At 35.5% G+C, this 13,000-nt stretch overlaps 5 protein-coding genes and 1 non-coding gene across 7 annotated transcripts; 3 read left to right on the forward strand and 3 right to left on the reverse strand.

The window, feature by feature from the left end:
- Positions 1–312: 312 nt before the first annotated feature.
- On the reverse strand, positions 313–4,787 carry ALN (allantoinase). Its single transcript, XM_088812004.1, has 16 exons — positions 3,939–4,787; positions 3,420–3,513; positions 3,168–3,288; positions 3,010–3,083; positions 2,800–2,876; positions 2,589–2,625; positions 2,417–2,502; positions 2,270–2,329; positions 2,029–2,177; positions 1,826–1,952; positions 1,593–1,748; positions 1,277–1,387; positions 1,060–1,170; positions 883–981; positions 663–795; positions 313–581 (listed from the first exon to the last, which is right to left on the reverse strand). The coding sequence occupies exons 1-15, from the start codon at positions 4,020–4,022 to the stop codon at positions 670–672; spliced, it is 1,512 nt and encodes a 503-aa protein (XP_088668130.1). The 5' UTR covers positions 4,023–4,787; the 3' UTR covers positions 313–581; positions 663–669.
- A 187-nt stretch (positions 4,788–4,974) lies between these two features.
- On the forward strand, positions 4,975–7,049 carry LOC105968466 (defensin-like protein). The gene is made up of 5 exons (XM_012993100.2): positions 4,975–5,176; positions 6,130–6,183; positions 6,286–6,389; positions 6,490–6,528; positions 6,651–7,049. The coding sequence occupies exons 1-5, from the start codon at positions 5,101–5,103 to the stop codon at positions 6,804–6,806; spliced, it is 429 nt and encodes a 142-aa protein (XP_012848554.1). The 5' UTR covers positions 4,975–5,100; the 3' UTR covers positions 6,807–7,049.
- Positions 7,050–7,184: 135 nt separating this feature from the next.
- TRNAV-UAC (transfer RNA valine (anticodon UAC)) lies at positions 7,185–7,257 on the reverse strand. Its single transcript has one exon. It is a non-coding gene; the product is annotated as a tRNA-Val (tRNA).
- A 146-nt stretch (positions 7,258–7,403) lies between these two features.
- LOC105968935 (tetraspanin-19) lies at positions 7,404–8,694 on the forward strand. 2 transcript variants are annotated; one of them, XM_012993637.2, is made up of 5 exons: positions 7,404–7,760; positions 7,874–7,973; positions 8,118–8,198; positions 8,288–8,380; positions 8,457–8,694. In XM_012993637.2, the coding sequence occupies exons 1-5, from the start codon at positions 7,591–7,593 to the stop codon at positions 8,610–8,612; spliced, it is 600 nt and encodes a 199-aa protein (XP_012849091.1). In that variant the 5' UTR covers positions 7,404–7,590; the 3' UTR covers positions 8,613–8,694. The 2 variants fall into 2 exon arrangements, with proteins under 2 accessions (XP_012849091.1, XP_088668131.1); XM_088812005.1 differs by lacking the exon at positions 8,118–8,198 and having other exon boundaries at positions 7,461–7,760.
- A 75-nt stretch (positions 8,695–8,769) lies between these two features.
- On the reverse strand, positions 8,770–10,548 carry DES-1-LIKE (fatty acid desaturase family protein). Its single transcript, XM_012993636.2, has 2 exons — positions 10,173–10,548; positions 8,770–9,844 (listed from the first exon to the last, which is right to left on the reverse strand). Exons 1-2 carry the CDS (start codon positions 10,341–10,343, stop codon positions 9,011–9,013), a joined length of 1,005 nt encoding a protein of 334 aa, XP_012849090.1. The 5' UTR covers positions 10,344–10,548; the 3' UTR covers positions 8,770–9,010.
- Positions 10,549–12,194: 1,646 nt separating this feature from the next.
- Positions 12,195–12,988, forward strand: LOC105968914 (uncharacterized). Its single transcript, XM_088811837.1, has one exon. The coding sequence runs from the start codon at positions 12,263–12,265 to the stop codon at positions 12,704–12,706; it is 444 nt and encodes a 147-aa protein (XP_088667963.1). The 5' UTR covers positions 12,195–12,262; the 3' UTR covers positions 12,707–12,988.
- The last annotated feature ends 12 nt before the right edge of the window (positions 12,989–13,000 follow it).

Here is a 13,000-nt window from a genome sequence, read left to right on the forward strand (position 1 = left end):
CTAAGCTTATTTTAAACAGCTGATAAGCTCTTACGTCTGATAAGATGTTTTACGAGCTGATAAGTTGTTACATCTTATTTTTAGGATTAATTTTTAGAGTGTTTGGATAATGGACTTATTTCCTATTTTTACATATTAAAAGATCTTAAATAAAAAGGTGGGGTAGATGTACTTATTTAAAAAGATCTTATTTGCTCTCCAACAGCTTATTTTAAAAAAAATTAAGATCTTTTTCTAAAAATTTACCAAACACTTTGGAAGAGCTTATAAGCTCTAAAACATCTTATAAGCTCCTTTTAACATCTTATAAGCTTAGCCAAACACCCTCTTAATTTCATTTTTTTAAAGTCAATATTTGTGATCATAATTCATAATCACAATAAATTACAATATAACCAAATAAAAAAATTAAAAAAAATAATTATTGGGCTGCAAAATTCATAATATTTACACTTGAGCCTTGATAAATAAAATTACTGCCAACCAGGATTGGCAACAATCAAATAGCAGAAATCTAATCTATTTCACTATTTCCAGGACAACCATCTTTTAAGCTTTAAGCCATCCTATGTAAAAAAAACCTGATACAGAAAATATAACAAGTTAGACTTCAACGAGAAATCGTATTATACACGAAACACGTTTTCTTTTTACATATATACCTTTCGTTTAAGCCAATATTGGGACACCACAAGCAACAGGAGCATGATTCCCATCTTGGTAAACAAGGTTACCTCTAACAAATGTAGCTAAGACCTTTCCCCGGAGTTTCGATCCCATGTATGCCGATATATTCTGCATGAATTAATCATTTTTTTATTAGACTCAAATAAATAATGAAAAAAAATTAACAAGTTAAATCGTGGTTAATGGCAAGTTTACCCGGTGCTTAAGGTAAACGGGGTGATTAGCATCGAGTTGAAATTCTACTTCAGGTTCCCATACTGCAATGTCTGCGTAATTTCCTGTTACAATGGCTCCCTACAGAAAAAATAAATTAATAAATAAACTTAAAATGATATTAGTTCATATAATTTTCAAGAATAATTTAATTGTCACCTTCAAATCTTGGCCAGCAAGTTTCGCGGGCTTCTCACTCCACCACGAAACTAATTGATTAAGACTAATTCCGTATTTAAGTCCGTACGACCATGTCACAGGGAGAACAAACTACAAGATACACTCAAAACAATGGCAATTACTAATTAGCAGTTGATAAAAACAAAATAAACAAGATTTCAAAAAAAAAAAGGGTGAGTTTAATTTTAATGCGCACCTGCAAAGAAGATATACCGCCCCATGCCCTGAGAAAGTCACCCTCACCGAACAGTTTAAGTTCCGGTACTGACGGTGAGTGATCAGAGCTCAACATATCAATATCTCCACCCTGAAACACACACAAAAAAAAAAAGTATAAATAATCGAATTATCTGCAAAACAGTTTTTCTTTATATATATATATATATATATATATATATATATATATATATATATATATATATATATATATATATATATATATATATATATATATATATATATATATATATATATATATATATATATATATATGTCTGTGTATGTATTTATACCAGCAAAGCGGACCACAGTTTTTCTTTATTATCTGCATCGCGAATCGGTGGAGAACACTTGAATCGAGTATCGCCATCTGGAATTTGTTCAGCTGAAAATGCTAAGTAATGGGGGCACGTTTCGACTGTAATGCTGTCACCGCTACTCTTAGCTTCCTATAAAGATAAGCTCCTCATAAGCTCTTAATGCTTTAGTTAATGTTCTCAATAAGACACCATTACTCGATAAGTACCTTTATAAGTTGTAAAGAAGAGCCGGAATCAGCTAAATGAACAATGTGAAGATGAGCTCCTTCAGCGGGGCCCCCAGCCCTAGTGTCTTTCGTTACTGTTACTAGCTCTCGAATTGCTGCTTCTTCCCTGAACAGATAAAGATCGTATTAATATAAAGATTGTATGCAATTTATAATGTATTTAAATAACATAAACCTCGTACCATGAAGCAGGTCTAGTCTTGAGATATGTGGAATAAGATCGAGGATTGGCAGTATTTTCTTGAATTTCCAGGTCATCATTGGCTTCTTGTTGAATCTCGGCATGTACTAGCAATGGTCTCTTGTATTTTGCCAGTACAGAGAGCCCTTTCTAAAGGACAAAAAAAAGAGAGAACTTTGTCACAAAAGAATTACAATACAATGTGTAAAAAATAGACGAATTAATTATATATTTATATGTACCTTAATATGGCTGGAATTTGTCATGGGGAAGTCGTTGATTCCAGAAGGACACATGAAAGACTAGACAAAAGATAACATAATTTCAGATAATACTCGACGAAATTATTTGTAGTTTCTAATTATTAAAAAAAAAAAAAAAAAGTGAACCTTGAGGCCGAGTGCTCCAGCCTGGAGAAGACGATCCAAAGCAGTTGCATTGAATGCATTTTCGGGGACAAGACCACCCCAAAAACCTGTTTCTCGACAATAATTAAAACATGTTTTTAATATGCCAAAAGTGAAGACTTACTACTAATGATAGAAATTAGGACAAACGTACCAACATCAACAAAGATCCTTCCTTTAGCAGCTTTGGTCTGAATACACGAGCAGAAAAAAGGACTAATCGAGTGAGCCAGAGTGATACAATGCAAAATAAATTGATTATTAAATCTGAGAAAGTTACTCATATCCCATGTTATATCGAGAATAATCGCAATAAAGAAAAACGAGGAACTAATAATAAAGGCAGACTAGACTTTAGTCTCTACCTTAAGCTTCAGTGTTTCTTCTGAAACTGTAGATGGATAACTGTTCAAAGGCATGTCGATCAATGTTGTAATTCCACCTGTAAATGCATACAAATAGTTCGTTACAAAAACATACCTATATCATATGTCATTTATAACATAGTCCCCGAATAAAAAGGTAGACGAAATTCAAATTGAGTGTATTAAAAATTAAAGGGGAAAAAACAATACCAGCAGCAGCTGCTCTTGTTCCTGAAGGAAATCCTTCCCATTCCGATCTTCCAGGGTCGTCTAGATGTGCATGCCTGCCCATATTAACATAACAATTATATTAATTTAAATATTCCATTTTCAAAGAAAACAGGGACGCAATTTATATATCAACTTACACGTCAACTAATCCAGGTATAACAACAGCTTCCCCATAATCAATAACTTGGCTACTCGGTAATTTACCTCGCCATCCATCTCCTTCAACAACAGATTTGATTTTCCCTCCTCTTACTTCAACTATTCGTTATCCAAATTCAGTAAAATATGTTTAATATTAGTGCGACTAAAATAAGTATAACCTTAATAAAAGGAAGAAGAACTCAATGCACAAACTTGGATAATTCAGAAAAAAAAAATTCGAAATTCACCTGCACCGGAAATTATCGAAGTAGGTGTCACGATTCGCTTGCTAGCTATCCAAAAATGTCGGTACTGTATAAGGCTGCAGTTGCTCCTGTAGCTCTGTGGAATGGATGTTTATACAATGCATTAGCGTAGTTTCGCAGAGGCAAATAGCACCAAATCGCCATTCACAAACGAGAATTTCAGATCGAAATTTATGTACTATTTTTACTTAACAATAACAAGAGGTAGAATTTGTAACAGAGTTCATGGAATTAGGGCAGGATTAATCAGCACAATTAACATCAAACAATATGACTTGAAATTAACATTAAAAAAAATATGCATGCAGAAAATAGATTTTCATATATGCACAATCCACATATAGATCAGTGTGTGTGTGTGTGTGTGAGAAACATAAAACTCATGAAAAATCATATAAATTGGTGCGTTCCGGGTTAAATAGAATCGAAAAATTCCCAAAATTGATAAGTGGAAATTCAAATAAATTGAAAAAAAAAAAAAAGAGAATTGAAGGAACAAACCTGCGGGAAAAAATCGAAATAGAGTAGAATAAGAGAAGCGAGAATCGGCAACAGAGCAAGAAGCCTCAATTTCCCGGACTCCATCTTCTCTGCCACTCTCTCTCTCTACACTCTCTATATATACAATTATTTATTTTCAATCTGCGGTTTCTACATACAGCGGTATTTACACACACAGTATGTGGAACTTTATAAATTATAATAGAAAAGAAAAGGCAAAACTGAAATAAAGTAGAACATATCATAATATAAGAAGACAACTCCGGAATTCACGGAGCCAATAAGGAAAGTCCGGTTCGAGAGTATTTCGACCGGTTAGCGCGTGTGATACAACGCCGTCAAGTTGGCTGTGCGCCAACCAATGAAATTGGTCGCAAGTTGTAGCCCGTCAAGTGTGAGCTGCATCGATCTTATCTCACTCTCACTCTTTCACTAATTTCAATCAATACAAAATGTTTCAAACTTTTTCTATTTCCGATAAACTTAATTAGAGGGGGCTTGCTTAAGCTTAATATAATATTTAAAGAAATACTATACCACGTTTTTAACTTATTTTTAAGATCTTATAATAAGTTAAAAAAAAGTTTATAAGCTTATTATACAAATACTCTAAAATTAATTCTAGAAGTTGTTTAAAATAAGTTTTAGACAAACATGCCGGTTTAATTTCGTTACTCTAATTATGCTTGAGGACAACAAATTGTACCGTATATTTTCTTGATCAAAGCATAACATTTTATATAATATAGTATATTGTTTTAGGCAAGTGCAGGGTGACAAAAATCCACAAACCAAGTGGTATGGTGACACAGACACTAGTGGATGTCTCATGTCTCAAGTGGTATGTTCAATTATGAATTAACTATTATAAAAAAATATATATATATTAAATTAAATAAAATTATATATATTTAAAAAGCCCATATCCGATAAGCTACGGCCCACCAAGTTACATAAAAGCCCAAATTTTAAATCGGCAGAACAGCCCGAGCCCGAGCCCAAAGCGCAATGAAAACTGCATATTCGGAACGCCATTTCCTCGCACGCGTCAACGTTGTAAATTGTAATAATGTGTTCTTGTCTACTCCGATGAAACGCGAAAACAATCGAGGAGAAAGATTTGAAATCCGGATTAAAAAAGAACATTCTTTGGTCGGAGGAAATGATTACATCGCCATGGGCGCCTCCTTGCAACAGCAAATGTGTTAACAAATACGCCTCTCTTATGCAAATCCCATGTATTTCACCTCTCTCTCTCTCTCTCTCTCTCTCTCTCTCTCTCTCTCTCTCTCTCTCTCTCTCTCTCTCTCTCTCTCTCTCTCTCTCTCTCTCTCTCTATCTCTCAATGGCTTCTTGATTTGATTCATATTCGGTCAGGCGACGGCATAATTGTGGGATTTTCATCTGGGTTTTTTTTTTTCTGTTAAGTTTATTACTGGATTTAAATTTTTTTCGTCTGGGTTTTTGTTCTTGTTTTCCCAATTTATCGGGGTTATGTTGTTCACGTATCGTATGGTTGACCTGAATCTTTCGTATCGCGATATGGGCTGCCGTGTATCTATCATATGACAATTTTTTCCAATTAAATTGAGCTGGTGAAGTTTGGTTTAACTCTTGATTTTACTATGCTTTGGTTTATCAGAAGTAGTTTCTTTAAAACTGCTGAACCAGTTTATGAGCAAAGAAGGACTACGATTCATGTATAAAGGTTTATGAGGGTCTGCTTGTTAATTTCAAGAAAGTTTAGGTCGAACTTGATATAAGCTTTTGCAATTTGTGAACGAGCATTCGATTAAATGTTGCCTATATGAAACTCTTGTCAAGGTGACTTTTAAATGTGATCGTTGCCATTAGTGAAATTTTACCATTTTCGAAAGGAAAAAGAATGTTCCAACGGACTTCTGTAAACAAAAAAAGTATCAAAGGGGAAAAAAATGGTAATTTTAGGTATAATGATCGAAGGTTTCTTGATGAAACAATTGGGACCGAAGATGTAAGCGTTAAACTATTAATTGTTATGTGCAAAATATTCAAACATGTAACTCGTTCCGTCTATATTAAGGTCGTATATTCTAGTGGTGTAACCTTTTTTTTTCTAGTTCTCCTTTATGGTGCATTTCGGTATTTTCTTTTTTATCGGATTTACGCATTTAAGTGGGAGATTTGACTAGCCGTGTATGGGTTCTTGCAGGGAGGGTATTTTGCAAAAAAGGGTGTGACGCTGACGGTGATACGTGGGACGAATGTAAGTCGAAATCTGCCACGTTTATTGCTTTTCTCATGAACAAAATATCTAATTAGCCAATTTCAATCATTTCTTATTGATTAGTATGCAATTAATATTTAGGTATAGGAGAATGTGACGAGATATGCTACAAAGACCCTGTCTTGAAGGACCAACAATGGAGCGCGTATATTGATCGTTCTCCCGGTTCTGCCGCCTATTCAGAGGTTCTTTTTTTTTCTTGTTTTTTTCTTTTTTTATCGACAAGTTGAACTACTAATTACGTTTATTTTGCTCATTTTTTTTTCTTCTCGTGGTTAATTACAGGAATGCTTTCGTGCTTGTATATCTGGCTGTGGCTACAAGGTAAATTCGATCCCGTTATTCATGTTAGGAATATACCGATCGATCAACTTAATTTAAATCTTATTAAGTTATAGAATGTCGAAATTTAAGTATGTGACGTATATATTTTCTTTTGTTAACAGTTTGATATTCCGTTGGAGAAAGTGAGTCAAGTTCATTCAAGACCACCAAAGGATCCAGTCGAAGAGAAGCCACACGCACCAGTCGGTGAATCCTCTTCCAAGATATCTAATGTAGTGAAGCCTCCTCCCGGCGAGATACCTACTACTTCTGCTTAATCAAAATTTTTCGTATTCTTGGCTAGGATTTTGTGTTTTGTGTTGGACAAGTTATACATCAATTATTGGGTGGCCTATTATCTTTGACGAAAATCGGACAAGGAAATGTCACATGTAAGTTTTAGTTTTATTACAGATTCGATTTCGGATTAGTTGTCCCAGCATTGAAACTTGCTGGAGAGCTCTTATTCATACAATGTGAAAATTGGAAGCTACAAAAATTAAATATTTGTTTTGAGTTCATTGTAGATCCGCTCTCTATTCATCAATTTATTTATTTTATTTAAAAAAAAAAAAAAAAAAAAAAGAGGTTAGCATTAATGAAATAAAACAACAAATTATTTGTTCCAAAAATACAAAAAAAACATACTTTTATTGTGATGCTGCCCAGGATCGAACTGGAGACCTTTAGTGTGTAAGACTAACGTGATAACCACTACACCACAGCATCAATTTGTTTGAGAACTAGACGGTACATAAAATTATTATACACTTTTCAGTCTCCAATCTCTTATCATTTCAGTTATCATTGTATTTTATGTGTGACCTATCTGCAAACAAAAACTGGTAATTTCTTGGAAACTTCTTTCCTTTCGTGCACTCATTTTCTCTTTGCAGTAAATACAATACACGTTCTAATATCGTAAAGATCCCCGATAACGATCACCTAAAACGGTAACCCTCACAAATTATATACTAGTAAGAAGATTTATGTAATATTCGACATTGTAACTATTAACTCTCACGATCTTCCTTATTCTGTTGCAAAAACAAGAAAAGAAAAATGAGCGATTTAGTAAATGTGAAGAAATGGCTCAAGTCGTCTCTGAAACTGTTGAATTTCAGTGTCGGCGTAGGCGGCATTGCTCTGATTGTTTTCGGTATTTCAACGGTTAGAGTCTTGCAACCGCATCGTAAAGATGACTCGTCTTCTCACCATTTATATTTTCCATGGTAAAGACACACACAAAAAAAAAAAAAAAAAAAAAAGAAAGAACAACCTCTGTGTTCGCACTCTGTTTTTCGGTCTTGATAGTAAATATCTTTTAATCTGATTTAATTTGTAGGTTCTTTTACGCTTTTCTTGGAGTCGGTATTGCTTTGTGCGCAGTCACCTACTTGGGCTACATTGCCTCACATACTGCAAACTTTCGATGCTTCTATTCCGTATCCACAACTAAGTGAAATCTAGTGTCTATTTTTTTTTACTTGCATTTATCGTCGTAATAAAATATCGACCATCAGAATTTACCTAACGATTTTTTCGGCAATACTTTTCACCTCCCTTAAGTCTTAACACAGCCACCATAGTACATATATATTGTTCTTTTGCTGCTCATACTGGAACTTGTGATCACAACAAAAGTTTTTTCCGATCCCAACTTGAAAAAGGTTTATTTACCGTGCACAATTTTTTCTTTACTATGTTTCGTCTTTCATCTTCTTTGTAAACGGCTGTTGCTGCTGCTGTGTGTAATCAGGAGTTACCAGCAGAACTATCTGAGAGGTTTGACGAATTTAACGATTTTGTACACACCTGGAGATGGTTTGTCGACTCTATCTATCTAATACAGGTAAATATAAGATATAACTAACAAAATATTGCGGTAAAAATACACTGCACACTACTTACGAGTCAAACTATTGCAGGGCGTTTGCGTCTTCTCAGTAGCCATTCTGAGGACTTATCACGAAATTAAAGTCAATAGCAACGTAATCGAACAAGTGAACGAGCAACCGAGGTATCCACTTTTAGACACATTATCCCAATGGCGACTTACTGAACCTACTAGGAACCTTGTCTGAGATCTTCTTTGCTTCAATGTCGATGTCGAATCTGTACTACATTGCTTTTTAGTATCTGATTATTGATAGTCGTTTTAATCAACTGAGAAAGTAATAAGTTATCGATGCATATCCATTATAAAAGTGATATATAAACTACATTCAACGAATCGGAATATTAAAAAAAAAAATGCCTGGTTCAGTGTGATTCTTTCTATTCTTCCCAACAAAAATATAAAACAATCACAGCTTTTGTAACTGGCTAAACAACAACTAATGAATCACCGATCCATAGCATAATGAACAAACTAATCCTCCGATACAAAAATAACAATGCGAATCAAACAAAAAAATGACTATCTCTCGTACTACACCAGTAAAAAAACCGAGGAACAGAGTAATAATCAGAGAACTCACACCTATTCAGACTTTTTCACTGACTTTACCGATATGTTTCTCTTCATCCTGCTAAAGGGGCCCACAGTCCTGTCCATAATATACATATAGATAACCTGGCTCCATGATTTATACGAATCCAAATGGTTGTAATACTCGGGTGCAATCTCCTTCACCTTGTAAAGCTTGCTACCGGGTATTCTCGGAAAATCATGGTGCTCGTTATGGTACCCCACGCTCCACGTCATCATATTCAAAGGTCCGTAGTAAGAATACGTTTCTTGATCCGAGTTAAACACATAGTGCTCCGAGATAAAATGGCCCGCCATGGGGTGCATTCCACCACCGACAAAGGTGGAAAGAATCAAATAGCCCAAAGATTTCCACCCCCAAAAGTACACCATGGCAGCATCAAGTGCCACCTGGATAATCAGATTAGTGAACTCCCACAAACCAGGGGGTTTCGGTTTGAGAAAGAGGGGGCGTAGTGCGTAAAAGAAGAGCTGGAGTAGGACCCATATCGACTTCGACACTACATTTTTGACGAGGTTGGCTTCTGTCTGACTCGGGATGTCCATGTCAACTCCGTCGACTCCTTGGTAGCGGTGGTGCTCGAGGTGGTACTTTTGGAAAGTGACGGACATCGGTACACCGATGGGGAGGTTAGCGAAGATACCTAGCCATCTATTGTAGACTGGAGTTGAGAAGGCTAGGTTGTGACTGAGCTCGTGTATAGCTAAGAAGAGATTATGATTGAGAAACGAGCCGAAGAAATACGCCACGATTAGTATCTTTAACCAATCGGAGTTGCAGAGGAATGTCGCGGTCCATAGTTGAAGCGACACCACCGCAGCAATCTGCAATGCAGGAGGAATAAACCAGACGACAAAATTAATATTTTCAGAAAATCAAAATCAAATGTCAATTCAATTAGTAGATCTTCTTCAGCTGAAAAAAACAATAATCCAATTCGAAGAGATTCAACCATTCAAAAAAATTACGGAAATAGCCCTAAATCACGAAAACGCAAAAAAAATCAAATCTTCAGAACACATTATCAAAAACAAAATCACAATACACAATCCTCGGAACTGAATTATCTATCAGTCAGCAGCGCGTAGATCTCGGCGGAATTGAATTATGAAAAAAAATAAAACCCTACATTGGTAGAATTGAAGGATTTACCTTGAGGAAAGCAAATGGATCGGGGCCAAAGAGGTGTTTGATTTGAGGATACTGAGAGAGAATCTGTCTTCTGCGGGAAGCGTGTGGTTCATCTGTATACGACCAGAAGAAATCTGTAGCCATAACTCCTTCTTCTTCTTCTTCAGCTCTCCCTTTACCTTCGTACCCCATTTTATTTTTTTTCTTATTTCCCCCTCTTCTCTCACAAATACGTTTTATTTCTCTTTCTTGTGAGAGAGAGAGAGATTATTTTGGAGGGGGTGATTGTGATTCAATTTTTTGTATTTTGAAAGTAGATGGGTGAGTTTGGTTTTATATGCCAGCTATATTTTCGGGTTGCCAGTGAATTTTAATGGACCTTGGTTTCTTGATTGGTGTTTTTTCTTTTTATTAATAAAATTAATTAATATAAAAAAGGGATGGTGTGTTTTACAGGTTGGAATCGGGGTAGGGGGACAGCCGGACATTGGACAGGTATATTCGGGGAATCGCACGTGACTTGACTCCCTCCGTACACGTGTATCCACAGCCACCAATAAGCTCCAATCACACATTTTGATAAAATTAATTATTAATAGAGTTTTTTTTTTTTTTTAATAAATAAATGTTCAAATATATAATAAAATTGAGCCCAACTAGTTACCGGACCATAAGCCCAATAAGAACCCACCTTTACTCTTTCTCAAATGGACTACACTATTGAAAATGTTATCCACTGATCCAATCAGTTTCGCATGGATAAATTAACGGTTGGAGTAAATGAGTCTGTGTCAATTAACCCGAATTCGAATCTGTTTATTAATAATAGATAGATGGAGTTTGTCAAACGTGATTAGTCTAGTGTAATTTACGTGTACTGTATGGTTTGCATGTTGTTATACGAGAGTGTGAATTTATCTATGCACCTATATAATTGGTTGCGGTTCATTCATTAAAATAAAATGTTATCCAATCCTAGATGTCATGATTAAAGCATTGGACATAGGATATATGATAGAAAAATACAATCATCAATTCATCATGATCTACCTAAATAAATTGTCCCTTGATACATGAACAAAATGAAAATAGCTATATTCACAAACGACATGTGACAATGATTCACAATTTTGGGCCTCAATAGAATTGAACCTTTATTTAATTTGAGGCCTTATTGGGCTAGTGGCCCAATATACACATGATATATTATTATTTACACTGGGCAAGTAAATTTCAACCTGATTATATAATCACTCACGAAGCACGCGTATCTGAATGATTATACGTAGATCTACGAGTAACAGTTCAAATACTCCGTCATAAAAGAAGCGCGTCAAGAAAACAGATACGGTTGCGGAAATGGATATACATGTAATTATCATAGGATCATGAGTGGTCGGCCCTCCGCATTTACTACTACTTGCCTTGACTCTCTACTAGATATTTCAGTGTAGGTGTCTTACTTAATGATGCCTCCCAGTTATTTAATACATATTATCAAATTAATAATTTAGCACGTTAGTTTATCGATTATTAGTATATCGAGATTTTTTTACTATTTTCAAAGAATTCAATAAAATATGGTTAGCCTTTAGCTTGGTACAAGCTAAAGAAAGGGATAGAGGGATAGTAATGAAATTTAACACAAACAATTCAATAAAACAACCCTAATAGTTGCTTTTGAGACCACTTTTTTCCTTTCAATAAATGAAATTCTTATACTACCCCCACAAAATAAAGATCTACTACGGTCTATCCCATGACAATAATATGATAAAATCAAATTAAAAATAAATAAATAAAAGTTAAGTAATATAAAAAAATTAAATACTTAACAGTTAACAGTGTTGATCTCCATCCAGAACTACTGTACACACTAGTTTCAAAAAGTCCAAAGTTGCAGACTTTTTTGTGTGCAATAACTCTACTCTGTCCCTCCACCTATTTCACAAATGGCAATTTGCAATTGCCTAATTGCAAAAGTACCCCTCAACTTCTATCCACTTTTCCCTTCTTAAATGCTTTTTTCTTTTATTTTATTTTACACCCCTTCTCTACTTATAATAACTCTTAATTTCTCTCTCTCATCTCTCTAAACAAATTTCACAAGCATGAAATCCACTTCTCTCACTATAATCCTGTCTTTCTTGCTCTTCAGCGCCGCCGTCTCCTTCGCCGTCCGACCCGAACCCGAATCGGAGACCCGCCAGCCCGCAAGCAAGAAGGGTGGCGGAGGAAATGACAACTCCGGGGGCGGGTTCAACATTCCTGGTTTCGGGTCCGGAGGAGGCGGGTTCAACATACCCGGTTTCGGGCCTGTGATCGGCGGCGGGTACGGATCCGGGTACGGGAGCCCGAGCGGAGGGCGTTCCAAAAATGGGGTTGTTAGGTCTACCGTTGTGTGCAAAGACAAGGGCCCGTGTTACAAGAAAAAGCTGACGTGTCCGGCCAAGTGCTTCACCTCCTACAGCCGCTCCGGTAAGGGCTACGGATACGGCGGCGGAGGCGGTGGCTGCACCATGGATTGCCAGAAGAAATGTATTGCTTATTGCTGATCACTGGAGACGATCATCAATATATATATATATAAATAGCTGGTATTGGTTTTCATAATTACTACTACAGCAGTATTTCTCTCTCTCTCTCTCTCTATATATATATATATATATATATCTCTATATATTATATATATAATATATCTATATGCATAAAAGATGGCAAGTGAAATATGAATTCCACTGTAAAATTGTTGCTTTAAGTTGGAGTTTTGCAGTTTGTTGGAAATGGTCTGTAATAATGATCGTATAACTTATTTTAATTTCAGTTTCTTGAATTAATTTTTCTCTTTT

The sequence above is a fragment of the Erythranthe guttata genome, chromosome 13 (assembly GCF_056151865.1).
Source record: "Erythranthe guttata isolate IM_541 chromosome 13, IM_541, whole genome shotgun sequence".
NCBI classification, from domain to species: domain Eukaryota; kingdom Viridiplantae; phylum Streptophyta; class Magnoliopsida; order Lamiales; family Phrymaceae; genus Erythranthe; species Erythranthe guttata.

Bases quoted from the DNA above. Each gene is read 5' to 3' on its own strand.
- ALN (XM_088812004.1), bottom strand. From the start codon at position 4,022: ATGGAGTCCGGGAAATTGAGGCTTCTTGCTCTGTTGCCGATTCTCGCT. The intron at 2,626-2,799 runs GTAGAGACTAAA...TCGTGTATTCAG, and splicing joins AAGAAACACTGAAGCTTAAG to ACCAAAGCTGCTAAAGGAAG. The intron at 2,178-2,269 runs GTACATATAAAT...TTTGTCCTTTAG, and splicing joins CAAATTCCAGCCATATTAAG to AAAGGGCTCTCTGTACTGGC.
- LOC105968466 (XM_012993100.2), top strand. From the start codon at position 5,101: ATGATTACATCGCCATGGGCGCCTCCTTGCAACAGCAAATGTGTTAAC. The intron at 6,184-6,285 runs GTAAGTCGAAAT...ATTAATATTTAG, and splicing joins CGGTGATACGTGGGACGAAT to GTATAGGAGAATGTGACGAG. The intron at 6,390-6,489 runs GTTCTTTTTTTT...GGTTAATTACAG, and splicing joins GTTCTGCCGCCTATTCAGAG to GAATGCTTTCGTGCTTGTAT.
- LOC105968935 (XM_012993637.2), top strand. From the start codon at position 7,591: ATGAGCGATTTAGTAAATGTGAAGAAATGGCTCAAGTCGTCTCTGAAA. The intron at 8,199-8,287 runs GTTTATTTACCG...GTGTGTAATCAG, and splicing joins CCGATCCCAACTTGAAAAAG to GAGTTACCAGCAGAACTATC. The intron at 8,381-8,456 runs GTAAATATAAGA...AAACTATTGCAG, and splicing joins ACTCTATCTATCTAATACAG to GGCGTTTGCGTCTTCTCAGT.
- DES-1-LIKE (XM_012993636.2), bottom strand. From the start codon at position 10,343: ATGGGGTACGAAGGTAAAGGGAGAGCTGAAGAAGAAGAAGAAGGAGTT. The intron at 9,845-10,172 runs GTAAATCCTTCA...CCTGCATTGCAG, and splicing joins ATCCATTTGCTTTCCTCAAG to ATTGCTGCGGTGGTGTCGCT.
- LOC105968914 (XM_088811837.1), top strand. From the start codon at position 12,263: ATGAAATCCACTTCTCTCACTATAATCCTGTCTTTCTTGCTCTTCAGC.